The 17,307-nt window shown below is 47.5% G+C and overlaps 1 protein-coding gene across 6 annotated transcripts in view; it reads left to right on the top strand.

The window, feature by feature from the left end:
* The window catches only part of NUFIP1 (nuclear FMR1 interacting protein 1), a 205,037-nt gene that overhangs the window by 11,847 nt on the left and 175,883 nt on the right, over positions 1–17,307 (top strand). For all 6 annotated transcript variants that reach the window (XR_011026135.1, XR_011026137.1, XR_011026136.1 and 3 more), the window contains exons 5-7: positions 1,581–1,657; positions 13,210–13,302; positions 14,651–14,877. Coding sequence is in view for 2 of the 6 variants with exons in the window: in XM_068267762.1 (XP_068123863.1) it covers positions 1,581–1,657; positions 13,210–13,302; positions 14,651–14,877 (397 nt within the window). In the remaining 4 variants the exon portion in view is untranslated. The remainder of the gene's footprint in view (positions 1–1,580; positions 1,658–13,209; positions 13,303–14,650; positions 14,878–17,307) is intronic.

Here is a 17,307-nt window from a genome sequence, read left to right on the forward strand (position 1 = left end):
CCCTCGTAGTCACTCACTGCTGCTCCAGTCCCCCGCTGGCAGCTTGCCGACCTCTGAGGTCGGCGGGCCGCATTGCGTAAATTTTTACGCATTCCCGCTAGTGCAGGAACGTTAACACATACATTTTTACGCATTACTGGTTTAGTGCGTAAATTTTTACGCATTGAGCCAGTAATGCGTAAAAATTTGTGTTAATGTTCCTGCACTAGCGGGAATGCGTAAAAATGTACGCAATGCGGCCCGCCGTCCTCCGAGGATCGGCAAGCTGCCAGCGGGGGACTGGAGCAGCAGTGAGTGACTACGAGGGCACAGGATGGCAGCATGGGGCTGGTAGAGGCCCCAGGTAAGTGAAACTCATTTTTTTTTTTTTTGCTTGAACCTTCCCTTTAAGAACAGTCAGTCGTAATCTGAGAATTTATTGTAATTAATAATGAGCATAGCTGTTTCGATAAAAGCCAGATACCGTAGTATCAGATTTTTTATTTTCCTTAAAAAAATTTTTTAATGCTTTTACCTGAAACATTATGGCCTCAATTCACTAAGATCATGCTAGAGATAATAAGGCAAGAGAAAACTTACCTCCACACGTGAGAGAGTTATCTTACCTCTTCAATCCTTAAGTTACCTCTCCTGTAGTTAATTTACCTCCTCTGTAGTTAATGTACCTCCTCTGTAGTTAATTTACCTCCTCTGTAGTTATTTTCATATGCAGCTAATTAACAGCCTGTCTTTAACTCTGGAGTTATTTTAAGGATTGGAGAGTTAATTTAAAGACAGAAGAGTTAACTTTAGGCTTGCCTGAGGTAAAATGTTTCCTGAATACTACATGCCTTATCACCATGGTAACAACTCTAGAAGAGTTATGAAAGACAGGAGATAAGTTTAGTGAATTGAGGCCAAATTTGTGCCATAAAGCTATTGACTGCAGGACAGTCTATCTGCACTGGGGACACAAGCCTGTGAAGCTCTGTGTAGACCATTCTATTTTTTGTTCTCCACATTAGGCCGCATTTTAAGCAGCGAAATCACAACAGGATAGGATAAACTAAATCCTACTCTACCCAGTAATGGCAAACAACCAATGAAAATTGATTGATCAGGTATATGTGCTTTACGTCACTTGAAGACCATTCAGGAGCGAAAGTGCTCCTCTAACAAACCTGCTGCTTGGGCAGAGTAGGAGTGAGAGTGATGATCCCTTCCTCCTCTAGTCTAGAATACAGGCTAATTGGGGAGGACAAAAAATAAAATGGTCTACAACACAACTTCACTGGCCGGTGTCCTCTGTGCAGATGGAGTTTTCTGTGTCTTGACGCCATCACAAGCTTTTGGGGCCACATCTTTCAGATAAAACGTCAGAAGAAAAATCTTTCACTATCACTGGCTTTTATTAAAATCACTATGCTCCTTATTAATGTTGTTCACAGAAACTAATGCAGCCAAATAGATCAGCTGAGCTGCCAGGCAACAGGTATTGTTTAAACAGAAATAAATATGGCATCCTCCATATTGCTCTCACTTCAGCTGTAAGCCTCTCCTGTGAATTCTACGGAGATCCATTTATGAATTATTTATTCTAGATGCATGGACCTGGCGCTAAACGAATTAAGTTGGACACTCCAGATGAAATTGCTAAGTGGCGGGAGGAGAGAAGAAAGTAAGTTTTTATATACATGTAATAATTTTACCTTTTTAAATTATGTGGGCAAAACTGGTTTCACTCTGTCATTTTCCAGTTCTCTTTAAATTATCTTGAAGCAGATGTACGCTGGTCATACATCATTGTGTTGTAATGTGATTGTTTGTTTTAAATCAGCGTTTCTAGGTCTGGAGTAGAGTTGGGCCGAACGGTTCGCCTGCGAACGGTTCCATGCGAACTTCAGTGGTTCGCGTTCGCGTCCCGCAGGCGAACTTTTGCGGAAGTTCGGTTCGCCCCATAATGCACCATGAGGGTCAACTTTGACTCTCTACATCACAGTCAGCAGGCCCAGTGTAGCCAATTAGGCTACACTAGCCCCTGGAGCCACTCCCCCTTCCCCCCCCTAATAAAAGGCAGGCAGCGGCGGCCATTACGCTCACTCGTGTGCCTGCGTTAGTGAGAGTAGGGCGAGCTGCTGCAGACTGTCTCTCCTAGGGAAAGATTAGTTAGGTTTAGCTTGTTCCTGGCTGCATACCTGTTCTGTTCAGTGAGCCCACCATACCTGTTCTGTTCAGTGAGCCCACTGGATACCTGCATACCTGTTCAGTGAACCTGCCACTGTATACCTGTTCTGTGAACCCACCACTGCATACCTGTTCAGTGAACCCACCACTGCATACCTGTTCAGTGAACCCACCACTGCATACCTGTTCAGTGAACCCACCACTGCATACCTGTTCAGTGAACCCGCCACTGCATACGTGTTCAGTGAACCCGCCACTGCATACCTGTTCAGTGAACCTGCCACTGCATACCTGTTCTGTGAACCCGCCACTGCATACGTGTTCAGTGAACCCGCCACTGCATACCTGTTCAGTGAACCTGCCACTGCATACCTGTTCAGTGAACCCGCCACTGCATACCTGTTCAGTGAACCCGCCACTGCATACCTGTTCAGTGAACCCGCCACTGCATACCTGTTCAGTGAACCCGCCACTGCATACCTGTTCAGTGAACCCGCCACTGCATACCTGTTCAGTGAACCCGCCACTGCATACCTGTTCAGTGAACCCGCCACTGCATACCTGTTCAGTGAACCCGCCACTGCATACCTGTTCAGTGAACCCACCACTGCATACCTGTTCAGTGAACCCGCCACTGCATACCTGTTCAGTGAACCCACCACTGCATACCTGTTCAGTGAACCCGCCACTGCATACGTGTTCAGTGAACCCGCCACTGCATACCTGTTCAGTGAACCTGCCACTGCATACCTGTTCAGTGAACCCGCCACTGCATACCTGTTCAGTGAACCCACCACTGCATACCTGTTCAGTGAACCCACCACTGCATACCTGTTCAGTGAACCCGCCACTGCATACCTGTTCAGTGAACCCGCCACTGCATACCTGTTCAGTGAACCCACCACTGCATACCTGTTCAGTGAACCCACCACTGCATACCTGTTCAGTGAACCCACCACTGCATACCTGTTCAGTGAACCCACCACTGCATACCTGTTCAGTGAACCCACCACTGCATACCTGTTCAGTGAACCCACCACTGCATACCTGTTCAGTGAACCCACCACTGCATACCTGTTCAGTGAACCCGCCACTGCATACCTGTTCTGTTCAGTGAACCCGCCACTGTATACCTGTTCTGTTCAGTGAACCCGCCACTGTATACCTGTTCTGTTCAGTGAACCCGCCACTGTATACCTGTTCTGTTCAGTGAACCCGCCACTGTATACCTGTTCTGTTCAGTGACCCCGCCACTGTATACCTGTTCTGTTCAGTGAACCTGCCACTGTATACCTGTTCAGTGAACCTGCCACTGCATACCTGTTCTGTGAACCCGCCACTGTATACCTGTTCTGTTCAGTGAACCCGCCACTGCATACCTGTTCTGTTCAGTGAACCCGCCACTGCATACCTGTTCAGTGAACCCGCCACTGCATACCTGTTCAGTGAACCCGCCACTGCATACCTGTTCAGTGAACCCGCCACTGTATACCTGTTCTGTTCAGTGAACCCGCCACTGTATACCTGTTCTGTTCAGTGAACCCGCCACTGTATACCTGTTCTGTTCAGTGAACCCGCCACTGTATACCTGTTCTGTTCAGTGAACCCGCCACTGTATACCTGTTCTGTTCAGTGAACCCGCCACTGTATACCTGTTCTGTTCAGTGAACCCGCCACTGTATACCTGTTCTGTTCAGTGAACCCGCCACTGTATACCTGTTCTGTTCAGTGAACCCGCCACTGTATACCTGTTCTGTTCAGTGACCCCGCCACTGTATACCTGTTCTGTTCAGTGAACCTGCCACTGTATACCTGTTCAGTGAACTTGCCACTGCATACCTGTTCTGTGAACCCGCCACTGTATACCTGTTCTGTTCAGTGAACCCGCCACTGCATACCTGTTCAGTTCAGTGAACCCGCCACTGCATACCTGTTCAGTGAACCCGCCACTGCATACCTGTTCAGTGAACCCGCCACTGTATACCTGTTCTGTTCAGTGAACCCGCCACTGTATACCTGTTCTGTTCAGTGAACCCGCCACTGTATACCTGTTCTGTTCAGTGAACCCGCCACTGTATACCTGTTCTGTTCAGTGAACCCGCCACTGTATACCTGTTCTGTTCAGTGAACCCGCCACTGTATACCTGTTCTGTTCAGTGAACCCGCCACTGTATACCTGTTCTGTTCAGTGAACCCGCCACTGTATACCTGTTCTGTTCAGTGAACCCGCCACTGTATACCTGTTCTGTTCAGTGAACCCGCCACTGTATACCTGTTCTGTTCAGTGAACCCGCCACTGTATACCTGTTCTGTTCAGTGAACCTGCCACTGTATACCTGTTCAGTGAACCTGCCACTGCATACCTGTTCTGTGAACCCGCCACTGCATACCTGTTCTGTGAACCCGCCACTGCATACCCGTTCTGTTCAGTGAACCCGCCACTGCATACCCGTTCTGTTCAGTGAACCCGCCACTGCATACCTGTTCTGTTCAGTGAACCCGCCACTGCATACCTGTTCTGTTCAGTGAACCCGCCACTGCATACCTGTTCTGTTCAGTGAACCCGCCACTGTATACCTGTTCAGTGAACCCGCCACTGTATACCTGTTCAGTGAACCCGCCACTGTATACCTGTTCAGTGAACCCGCCACTGTATACCTGTTCAGTGAACCCGCCACTGTATACCTGTTCAGTGAACCCGCCACTGTATACCTGTTCAGTGAACCCGCCACTGTATACCTGTTCAGTGAACCCGCCACTGTATACCTGTTCAGTGAACCCGCCACTGTATACCTGTTCAGTGAACCCGCCACTGTATACCTGTTCAGTGAACCCGCCACTGTATACCTGTTCAGTGAACCCGCCACTGTATACCTGTTCAGTGAACCCGCCACTGTATACCTGTTCAGTGAACCCGCCACTGTATACCTGTTCAGTGAACCCGCCACTGTATACCTGTTCAGTGAACCCGCCACTGTATACCTGTTCTGTTCAGTGAACCCACCACTGCATACCTGTTCTGTGAACCCGCCACTGCATACCTGTTGTGTTCAGTGAACCCGCCACTGTATACCTGTTGAGTGAACCTGCCACTGTATACCTGTTGAGTGAACCCGCCACAGTATACCTGTTCTGTTCAGTGAACCCGCCACTGCATACCTGTTCTGTTCAGTGAACCCGCCACTGCATACCTGTTCTGTTCAGTGAACCCGCCACTGCATACCTGTTCTGTTCAGTGAACCCGCCACTGTATACCTGTTCTGTTCAGTGAACCCGCCACTGTATACCTGTTCTGTTCAGTGAACCCGCCACTGTATACCTGTTCTGTTCAGTGAACCCGCCACTGTATACCTGTTCTGTTCAGTGAACCTGCCACTGTATACCTGTTCAGTGAACCTGCCACTGCATACCTGTTCTGTGAACCCGCCACTGCATACCCGTTCTGTTCAGTGAACCCGCCACTGCATACCCGTTCTGTTCAGTGAACCCGCCACTGCATACCTGTTCTGTTCAGTGAACCCGCCACTGCATACCTGTTCTGTTCCACTGCATACCTGTTCTGTTCAGTGAACCCACCTACCTACGTGAGTGCACGCAGTGTGATATACCACTCCGTGCATACCCGATATGGACAAAACAGGTAGAGGAAGAGGTAGCGCCAGAGCCAGAGGAAGGCCACCCGGCAGGTCTGTGCGAGGTCGTGTAAATGTAATTTCGTGTGGACCTGGCCCACAGTACAGTGCTCGGAAGAAGGCACGTCCCATCACCTCCTGAGATTGTCAGGACGTGGTTGAGTATTTAGCGACACAGAACACCTCATCTTGCTCAGCCACCAGCGCTACTACTAGCACCACTTCCGCTGCATTTGACACTTCGCAAGAATTATTTAGTGTTGAAATCACTGATGCACAGCCATTGTTGTTACAGCCAGATGAATTTTCACCAGCTCATATGTCTGAGTTACGCGACAACACTATGGATGTAACGTGTGAGGAGGATGAAGGACCTACTGATGGTGCATGTTTGGATTTTTCTGAGGCAAGCGAAGCTGGGAAGGATGATGACGATGATACGGATCCTCTGTATGTTCCCAATAGAGGAGATGAAGAGGGGGACAGTTCAGAGGGGGAGTCAGAGAGTAGTAGGAGGAGAGAAGTTGCTGAAAGAAGCTGGGGCAGCTCTTCGTCAGAAACAGCTGGTGGCAGTGTCCGGCACCATGTATTGCCACCTATGTACAGCCAGCCAACTTGCCCTTCAGCATCAGCTGCTGAGGTCCCCATAGTGCCCACATCCCAGGGTGGCTCAGCGGTGTGGAAATTTTTTAATGTGTGTGCCTCAGATCGGAGCAAAGCCATCTGTTCGCTCTGCCAACAAAAATTGAGCCGTGGAAAGGCCAACACTCACGTAGGGACAAGTGCCTTACGAAGGCACCTGGAGAAAAGGCACAAACAGCAATGGGATGGCCACCTGAGCAAAAGCAGCAGCAGCACACAAAAGAAAAGTCACCCTCCTTCTCCTCTTCCTCCTTCAGGTGCATCATCTGCTTCTGCCGCTTTCTCCCTTGCACCTTCACAGGCACCCTCCTCCACTCCGCCTCTGCCCTTGAGCGGTTCCTGCTCCTCTGCCTACAGCAGCAGTCAGGTGTCCGTGAAGGAAATGTTTGAGCGGAAGTCGGAAGAAGCCAATTTCGGCCAGTCACCCCCTTGCCCGGCGTCTGACAGCTGGCGTGGCGGAACTGTTAGCTCGCCAGCTGTTACCATACCGGCTGTTGGACTCTGAGGCCTTCCGTAAATGTGTGGCCATCGGGACACCGCAGTGGAAGATGCCAGGCCGCACTTATTTTTCTAGAAAGGCCATACCCCAACTGCACCGTGAAGTTAAGAGGCAAGTGGTGTCATCTCTTGCGAAGAGCGTTGGGTCAAGGGTATACCTGACCACGGATGCCTGGTCTGCCAAGCACGGGCAGGGCCGCTACATTACGTACACAGCCCATTGGGTCAACCTGGTGAACGATGGCAAGCAGGGCGCAACGGACCAAATTGTGACACCTCCACGGCTTGCAGGCAGGCCTCCTGCCACCTCCTCTCCTCCTGCTACATGCTCTTCGCTGTCCTCCTCCTCCTTGGCTGAGTGGCAGTTCTCCTCTCCAGCTACACAGCCCCAGCTCCGCAGGGCCTATGCTGCATGCCAGGTACGACGGTGTCACGCCATCTTAGACATGTCTTGTCTCAAAGCGGAGAGTCACACTGGAGCAGCTCTCCTGGCTGCTCTTAAGAAACAGGTGGATGAGTGGCTGACCCCGCACCACCTGGAGATAGGCAACGTGGTGTGCGACAATGGCAGCGATCTCCTTGCCGCTTTGCATATGGGTAAGCTGACACACATACCCTGCATGGCACATGTCATGAATCTAGTTGTTCAAAGATTTGTGTCAAAGTACCCTGGCTTAGCGGATGTCCTGAAGCAGACCAGGAAGTTCTGTGGGCATTTGAGGCGGTCTTACACAGCCATGGCACGCTTTGCGGAAATTCAGCGGAAAAACAACTTGCCGGTGAGACGCCTGATTTGCGATAGCCCGACTCGCTGGAATTCGACCCTGCTCATGTTCTCCCGCCTGCTAGAACAGGAGAAAGCTGTCACCCATTACCTCTACAACTACAGTAGAACGAAACAGTCTGGGAAGATGGGGATGTTCTGGCCCGACAACTGGACACTGATGAGTAATGCATGCAGGCTCATGCGGCCGTTTGAGGAGGTGACCAACCTGGTGAGGCGCAGTGAAGGCACCATCAGCGACTTGATTCCCTACGCTTACTTCTTGGAGCGTGCTGTGCGTAGAAGGGCGGAGGAAGCTGTGAATGAGCGTGACCAGGAACAGTTACGGCAGGAACAGGCATGGGACCAATTTTCATCAGACCCAGCTGTTTCCTCAACACCTGCGGCAGCACAGAGGGGGGAGGAGGAGGAGGAAGAAGAGAAGTCGTGTGCAGAAGACGAGTCAGACTCAGAGGATGATGAGCAAGGTGTTTCTTTGGGGGAGGAGGAGGAGGGGACGGCGGCAGGAGAACAACCGCAGCAGGCGTCGCAGGGGGCTTGTGCTGCTCAACCTTCCCGTGGTATTGTTCGCGGCTGGGGGGGAGGAGGTTGACTTACGTGACGTCACTGAGGAAGAGCAAGAGGAGATGGATGGTACATCTGGATCCGACTTTGTGCAGATGTCGTCTTTTATGCTGTCCTGCCTGTTGAGGGACCCCCGTATAAAAAAACCTCAAGGGGAATGAGCTGTACTGGGTGGCCACACTACTAGACCCTCGGTACAGGCACAAAGTGGCGGACCTGTTACCAACTCACCTGAAGGTGGAAAGGATGCAGCACATGCAGAACAAGCTGTCAACTATGCTTTACAATGCCTTTAAGGGTGATGTGACAGCACAACGCCAGCAAGGTACCACTGCCACTAATCCTCCTCCCGTGTCCACGCAGTCAAAGACAGGACGCTCCAGCGATCTCATGGTGATGTCGGACATGCGGACGTTCTTTAGTCCAACGCCTCGCTGTAGCCCTTCCGGATCCACCCTCCACCAACGCCTGGAACGGCAGGTAGCCGACTACCTGGCCTTAAAGGGGAACTGAAGAGAGAGGTATATGGAGGCTGTCATGTTTATTTCCTTTTAATCAATACCAGTTGCCTGGCAGCCCTGCTGGTCTATTTCTCTGCAGTAGTATCTGATTAAAACCAGAAACAAGCATGCAGCTAGTCTTGTCAGATCAGACTTATAAGTCTGAACCACTGAAACACCTGATCTGCTGCATGCTTGTTCAGGGGCTATGGATAATAGTATTAGAGGCAGAGGATCAGCAGGGCTGCCAGGCAACTGGTATTGTCTAAAAGGAAATAAACATGACAGCCTCCATATACCTCTCTCTTCAGTTCCCCTTTAAGTGTGGATGTAGACACTGCTGTGAACAGCGATGAGGAACCCTTGAACTACTGGGTGCGCAGGCTTGACCTGTGGCCAGAGCTGTCCCAATTTGCCATCCAACTTCTCTCCTGCCCTGCCGCAAGCGTCCTGTCAGAAAGGACCTTCAGCGCAGCTGGAGGCATTGTCACTGAGAAGAGAAGTCGCCTAAGTCACAAAACTGTTAAGTACCTCACCTTTATCAAAATGAATGAGGCATGGATCCCGGAGGGCTGCTGCCCTCCCCAAGACTAAGTCAGTCCCCGCACACACAGCATCTCTGCCTGCACGCCATGTGACTGGCTGCCTGGCCTGCCCCAAGAAAACTAAGTCGCTCCCAGTCCCTCCACACAGCATGTCTGCCTGCAGGCCGCTTGACTACCTTCTCCGCCACCACCAACAGGGTCCGGGACTCCAGGCGGATTGCTGAATTTTTTAGGCCGCTGCTAGCAGCGGCCGCTGTAATAATTTTTCTGGTGCGTGTACATGACTGCCTAATTTTTCTGGCTGCACTGCGGGCAGCTGCAACAACAAAAGAAAAGGCATGTACATACGCCCATTCCCCTTCGTGATCATTACCTTGCCGTGGTGAAGGGCCTTGCGTATCACAATGAAGCAATGACCGGCGCCTAGATGAGTGTCTCGGGGGGCTCACCCACGATAATAAGGTCGTTGCCTCATTGTGGTCAGACCAAATTTGATCAGCTGGACAGTCACTGTTCTGTCATTCAGCTACATCAGCCAGGCGACCATATGGGCTGTAAAGCCACCAAAACCTGCACTCTCGCCATGGTGCGCACCAGTCCAGCATGGCCGTCACTACACAAACAGCGGTTTGCGGTGCGTTACACGGTTAGTTTGGTGTGTCAGTGTGAAGCAGTACCTTAATTACACTACCTGATTGATGTATACACATGCAAGATGTTTTAAAGCACTTTAACAATAATATTTATATAACAATAATATTTATATAGCGCTTTTCTCCCTGGGGACTCAAAGCGCTGTGACCCTGCATTATGCAGTCTCAAAGGCTAGGGAAAAGAGGTGAGTTTTTAGCCTTTTTTTAAAGCTGTCCAGAGAAGGAGCCTCTCGTACTGATTGTGGAAGTGAGTTCCATAGAGTAGGGGCTGCATAGGAAAAGGCCCGAGCACCAAATGTTAAGTGTATCCTGGGAATAACCAGCTTCATCTTGTTGGCAGAGCGGAGGGTGCGTGGAGGGGCATAAAGTTCCAATAGATCCGCTATGTATTTGGGTCCCATGTGGTGTAGAGCCTTGAATGTCAGCAGGCAGATCTTAAAATTGATTCTCCATTTTACTGGCAACCAGTGAAGAGATTGCAGTACTGGGGTGATGTGTGAGCTGCGGGGGGCATTGGCTAGGAGTCTGGCTGCAGCATTCTGTACTAGCTGTAAGGGGCGCAGAACCTTATCTGTAGATCCGATTAACAGGGCGTTGCAGTAGTCTAGGCGGGAGGATACAAATGCGTGAACCAGGGCAGGTAGGTCTTCAGCTGGGATAAGCTGTTTTATTTTCGCTATATTTCTTAGATGGAAGAAGGAAGACTTGACGACAGCTGATACCTGCTGTCTGAGTTTTAGATTTCCATCCAGGATCACCCCAAGGTTTCGCACAGAGTCTTTATACTGTACAGTATCTCCCCCAATTGCTAGTTTGAGGTGGTGAGCGTTTTGAACTTTATCCATCATGTGTGGACCACCTACCACCAACACCTCTGTTTTGTCAGAGTTCAGCCTCAGCCAGCTGGTGTTCATCCAATTTTGTAATTGTGTCATTTAGCATTCAATGTGATTTCTGCCCTTAAAACGCTGCTTTGCGTCAAATCCAGATTCCCGGGGACTTTTGGCATGTATCCCACTCCTCCACCTGGTGGTCCAGGTGTTAGACCCCTTGAAACATCTTTTCCATCACTTTTGTGGCCAGCATAATTTATATTTTTTTTTCAAAGTTCGCATCCCCATTGAAGTCTATTGCGGTTCGCGAACTTTTACGCGAACCGAATCTTACGCGGAAGTTGGCGAACCTAAAATCGGAGGTTCGGCCCTACTCTAGTCTGGAGTACATCTTCTGTGGGTACCTAGACCTGTATGCAAGGGTTCTATAATGGCAACTTACAATATGGCAGGTCATTGGTCCATACCCTTTAGATAACCACCCTCTCCAGCTCATAAAATGAGCAGTTGCATGCTTCATGTGCTTATCAAGAGAAGTGGATGACTTTTTTATATTTACCATTTTTGATTTATGATGCAGTTTCTCAGTGAATGTCTCTGGAAAAATGGAGGCTGGACCCTGTTTCGGAGAAACAAAGAATTATAGAATACAGTACAGGGTACAGTGTACCCTGTATTTTCATAGCACCTCCCTACCCCCGCCTTCCTTGGTCGTCAAAATACAGAAAGTAGTGGCCTGCAGCAGAAATGTATCTGCTGATTATTTTGTCCCAGGGCAAAGACAGGAATCTGTCTCTTTCCTAAGGCTTGGTCCACACTAGGTCCTTCGCAGATCGGAATTTTTCTAAACTTTTTTTTTTTTTTCTCTTCCCTCGTTTTTCCTAAAAATGCCTTTTTTGTAGCATATGTTTCCAGTCCATGGAAACGTATGCCCAGCCATGGGTGGAGAGGCAGCCACCATGCTGAAATGGTATAGCAGGCAGGACAAGGGTCCCCCTTTCCCCGCTACCCCTCCAGCTAGTTTCCAAAACTTGTTAAAATGTATAATGGCAGCGAGCTAGGAGCTTACCTACTCCTACTTCTCCGCTTCGGTTCATGATCCGGTTATTTTTATTGATTCCAAAAAATTGATTCATTGAAAAGAGCCGAACTTCACATCACTACGCGTCACTGCCTGTCCAAAATTTGCCTGAGTAGAGGGGGATCCGTTTTCCTATAGCCTACCATTACCCCTCTGTGTATCAGGACCAGATCCTTTGCGTGAAAATGCAGCAGATCCAGACCTTCCGTTCAGGTTTTAAAAACGTGTCCACGCAAACGCAGATGGATCCATTTTTTGTTTGGGTGAAGACAGCTGCTATTTTTAACATTGCTATCAGTAGCTCCGGTTTTGATCAGGTTTTAAAAACGGAGCCACGGATAAGTTTCCGGACCTAGTGTGGACCAGGCCTAACGCCATAACATTGAACACACAGCTTGACCAAACTGAACGTGTATGAATCTCTACGGGCAGATAGTTGTCCAGAATGATCATTAACAATCTTTTCATTTTCGCCAGCAAAGCTCTGCTTTTAAAAACGCAACATAAAAAAAGTTTACCTGAGCTTAAGAATACTCCTTAATGTGTTATCTTGCACATTAATTTGCACACAAATGTTTGTCTTAAAACAATTTGAAATGGCTTTACATGGGCTCATACATGCAACAGGAGAAGTGAGTTATAAACAGCACATGTTGGAGCACAGTATGGCGGTTCAGATGCAACCTAAGGCCACGTTCACAGTGGTGCAGTGTGCTGTATCGGTCACTTTGTAACATGGCTTACTGCCCCGCAGTGCACCGCCTATGAGATGTTCAGTGTGGAGCATGTTTTGTGATATGGTTACATACTGTATTCAGTGTATTAACTGTAAATGGCGTGTTAACAGTAGAAGTGAAGCATACTTTTCATTGACTATATGCTACACTGTATCCGACGCATTGAGTTTCTGCTGTCGCAGGAAATGCAACAGCCACAGTGAACATGCCCCAAGTGTCTGAACAGTCTTTTACCTGGGGTGCTAAGTGCCTTTTAGGTAAACCCCTGTGAACCATACACTACAGCTGATTATTACTGGGCCATTGTAGGTGTATTTTTTTATTTTATTTTAAACTAATTCCCATTATTTAACAGTTCACGATTTCATAGCGATACATAAGCTTTACTTTATCTCTTAATCAAAAAGGGAAGGGATATTTAAAAAAAATAAATCCTGGCTGAGCCTCATACTTTTTCCAGGTAGTAGTTTTTTTTTTTTTTTTTTATACAACTATTATTTTGGACCCACAGTACCTTTTTTGATATCATTCTAACTAGAATCCTTTGTATAACTTGATATGTTTTGGCTGATTGCAGAAACTACCCGACTCTAGCAAACATAGCACGAAAACGCCAGCTTCAGAAATATAAAGAAGCCCGAGGACAAGTGCTGAAGACAGCTCAGTTTGGGTTGGTATGATACTTACTGAAGTGATTGTTGCAGCTCTCTTATCTAACAAGAGTGAGTTTTGAAGTAGTGTGATAGGTAGACTACTCATTCTGTGACGCATTTATCACGCAATGTATGCCGGGAGATGTAGTTTCCATTGATGTGGTAACATGATGTAGCCACATCAATAACTACATGTCCTGGCATAAATCGCCCATTCCTGGCATACATTACACAGCCAGATACATACAAAATACTGCTGGAATCTGTGGCAAGGGACACAGAAGATGGAGGCTTCCATATGGCCACGGGGCTATGAAGCATCCCCTATGTGATATTAATAAATGCTTGCTGCATTACTAAAGCCAGCACAACAAGGAACCTCAGTTAGGGCGAGGTTAAAAATGTACTGCTCCGATTGCTTTAAAGGGAACCTTAACTGAACGGGGGTAAAGAGTTTTACTTACCTGGGGCTATTGCCAGCCCCCTGCAGCAGTCCTGTGCCCTCGGCGCCGCTCTGGAATCCTCTGGTCCCCCGCTGTCACTTAGTTTCGTTTTTGACGACTCACCAGTCGCCGGCCGCCATGCGTATTATTGGACACATTCACCAATGCAATTAGCGCTATTGCGGACCGCAACGCGTACAAAAATACGCGTTGCCGCATTCCGCACGCGTAGATATGCGGCAACGCGTATTTTTGTACGCGTTGCGGTCCGCAATAGCACTAATTGCATTGGTGAATGCGTCCAATAATACGCATGGCGGCCGGCGACTGGTGAGTCGTCAAAAACGAAACTAAATGACAGTGGGGGACCAGAGGATTCCAGAGCGGCGCCGAGGGCACAGGACTGCTGCAGGGGGCTGGTAATAGCCCCAGGTAAGTAAAACTATAACCCCCGTTCAGTTAAGGTTCCCTTTAAGCTACATACACACTTTTACAGTCACCCGTAGGGATTAGGACTTAATCCCTCAGGCAAAAATTTGGAGCAGACTTCTGTACAGACGCGTCACTAGTCTAGAGGCTACTGATGTGTATGTTGCTATGAAGCGGGTAGGAGGGATAACTTGTGGCATTTTGGGGATTACTTGGATGTTAAGTGCTGGCATAAGTTCCAGGAAGAAAGCCAAAGTTTATATTGGTCAAAAATTGTTTAGGCGGCGCTCTGACAATGCATTTAGTGGGTCATGTGCTTAATTCTTCAGAAGAAATTGCTACATAGGATGTTTTACCCTAGACACTATAAAATCTAGCAATATATATGGTACATGATAAATATAAGAATGGTCCAATACATACTATCTATAATCATGGTTGGCCTAATATTTTCTGGTGTCCAGCAAATCTTTCTGTGACTGTTTTCCTGCAGTAAAATGAAGGGGATGAGGAGAGACAGTGAAAACAGCGGTAGGAATAAGAGGTCCTGGAGACAAAACAAATGGCGGAGAAACAATAAGATGTTCAGAGAAAACAAGAATCAAGAAGAGTCAGTACAAACTGACATTAAAAATGCAGATGTCCCTCAGAAGCAAGTAGCTGGTAGTGCCTGCGGGGTGCCTGCAAACCCCCTAGACCTGCTTGCCGGCAGTGGTCCAGGTTTGTGATTTTTCTTAAATATGTTACTAAACTGTATTTTTAAACATGCTTACATTGTTCGTTATTTTAAACTTGTCCGTGATGTACAGATTCTGCATCACTTCCTTTTCACATTGGTCATCTTAGATGCAGTACGTGCTTCTGTTTTTGCTGAGTAGTTTGCTTGATTGATGCAGCTGAGCAAAAATGAAATCAGAACTTCAGTCACCAGAATTTTTTTTCATAGCCGAATTAGAACTTTGTCTGCTGGCAGATTAAACATTATACGTGGCCTCATTTGCATCCTGCTGCTCTACCTTGGTTGAAATCTTGTGCAGCGCTCTGGGTGGAGAATTGCAACAGTATGCTCATACACGGTGCTTGGCTTTTTGAATACCTTCTTAACAGTTTGTAAATCTAATACATTGCATATCAAAGTAGATTAAGAGCCCAGCTCCTCCCCCTCATCCCTCAGTTTTTGTGTTTCCATCAGAAACACCCAAAGGAGATAAAGCTCTGTTCGTTGTTTTTTTTTTTTTTTTTTACTGCAGTTTAAATTTTTTCCTTATGTATGGCGCGGTGGTCAGTGGTGGGGGATGCCTGGCCAGCTGGTGGGCTTGCCTGCTGTTAGACTATGGTGCCCATTGATCCTGCACCCTCCAGTGTGTCCTTTTAGGACTGAAACTAGTCCTTCCTAAATACTGTCCCGGCTGGCATGGTCGTCATCCAAGTCCAGGGGTTGAGTGTCCGAAGTCATGCGCATGGCCGCACTAGAGGGCTAGTATGTGCAGTGGCGGGCTTATGACATCAACATGCTAGTCTCTGTGCCGCTGGTTGCAAAGGCGGAGCAGCGTGCGAAGAGAGGAGCCAACCATGGGTAAAGAAAGAAGTCTGCTTAAACTAAGAAACCTTTTGTGAAAATGACACAGAATCAAACAAAGGGTCAGGTTTCTGACAAAGAATGGTTCTTTCCCAAAGTAGAGGAAGGGGTGGGTTTGTTCTCGGGAAGACCGACCCCCCCCCCCCCCCCCCCCAAAAAAGAAAAAAAAACAAAGTCTAAATGACTCTTCCAGTAGGGAGCATGCTTCTTTATTTATTCTCTGTAGAAGCCATTAAATCCTGATCATTTTGTTTTAAGAACGATAAAATAATGTTATCGACTGAAGTTCCACTATATTCTAAATCTAAATGCTCCAAATCCTTGCAGTACAAAAGGTTCAGGGTGGAGAGTGTTTTCAGTTCAGTCACTCCTGCAGAGGAAATATGTTTTTGTTTCAGTCCACCTGCAGGATGTGTACCTTTGTGCCCCATAAAAAATAGCTGTGCAGAGTACCAGCATCCTCCACTTCCAATTTTGGGCACTTCCCTTCTCGAAAGCCTTGGCTCCTTGCATGTTTGCCATGCATTCCTTATCTAGATGACCTGGTTTATGGTCAGTCAAGGGAGGAGGTTTTTGGGTACAGGAACCAGGTTAGGCAAATTGTTTTGGAGTTGGGTTAGTTCATAAACCACTAAAAGTCGATTTTATTCCCTACCCAATCCATCATGTTTTTGGGATACAGAATAGAGTCGTTGAAACACAAGTTTTGTTTCTCCAGACAAAATTGGCTCGGTTGTGACTGTTTGTAGTATCTCTTCACAATTTAAGTGTATTCCATTATGGTCAGTATACATTTGTATTAAATAAACTGTCTAATCCATTAATATTGATGTCCGGATAATTATTATTTTTCATGTATTTAGAATATGTAGATGGTACCCAGACTTTGTTACTCTGAAACATAGGCAAAATCCAGTCATTTGTATAATTCAGCTTGACATCATATTTGTAAAATCTTACATTAAGTAGCTGCAAAGCCAAAAGTAGCATCTGTGCTGAGTCAAGGAGAGGGCTGCTGCTACAATATCAGTATCATTGGATTATAAGGTTTTTACCTTACAACATAACATGTATACCAATCCACATATAGATGATTGAGAAAGACAAAATGTTAATGTTTCTGGAATTACAAAGATAGAAGAGGATAAATTGTATCCACGGGGTTACTGCAGATGCCTGTACGGATATATCTGAAAGACATTTCAGTTCTGCAACAAGCTATAGATTTCATGGGGCTCTGAGAAAGAACTAAGACTGCAGTACACTGTACACATCCTTGGGAATATAAAGCTTTTGGATTACAAATCCCTGGGATAGAACATTCTCGATTACAAATCCCTTGGAATATAACATTCTTGGGCTATAATCTTTTGGAATGGAGCCTGGAAAACAGCGCAGGAGATTTGGGCACAGCCGGCACCAGCATAGGCCGTAATGGGAATTATGGCTATAGCGGCGCTCAGTGAGTAATTTGTGTGCCGTCAAGACTGTGCACAAATTACTAACAAGAACACTGTAAGTCGGCCGCCAGAAGTAGCTGGAAGCCGAATTACATCTTTCCCCCACTATCC

This window comes from Hyperolius riggenbachi, chromosome 2 (genome assembly GCF_040937935.1).
Source record: "Hyperolius riggenbachi isolate aHypRig1 chromosome 2, aHypRig1.pri, whole genome shotgun sequence".
In the NCBI taxonomy this organism is placed as follows: domain Eukaryota; kingdom Metazoa; phylum Chordata; class Amphibia; order Anura; family Hyperoliidae; genus Hyperolius; species Hyperolius riggenbachi.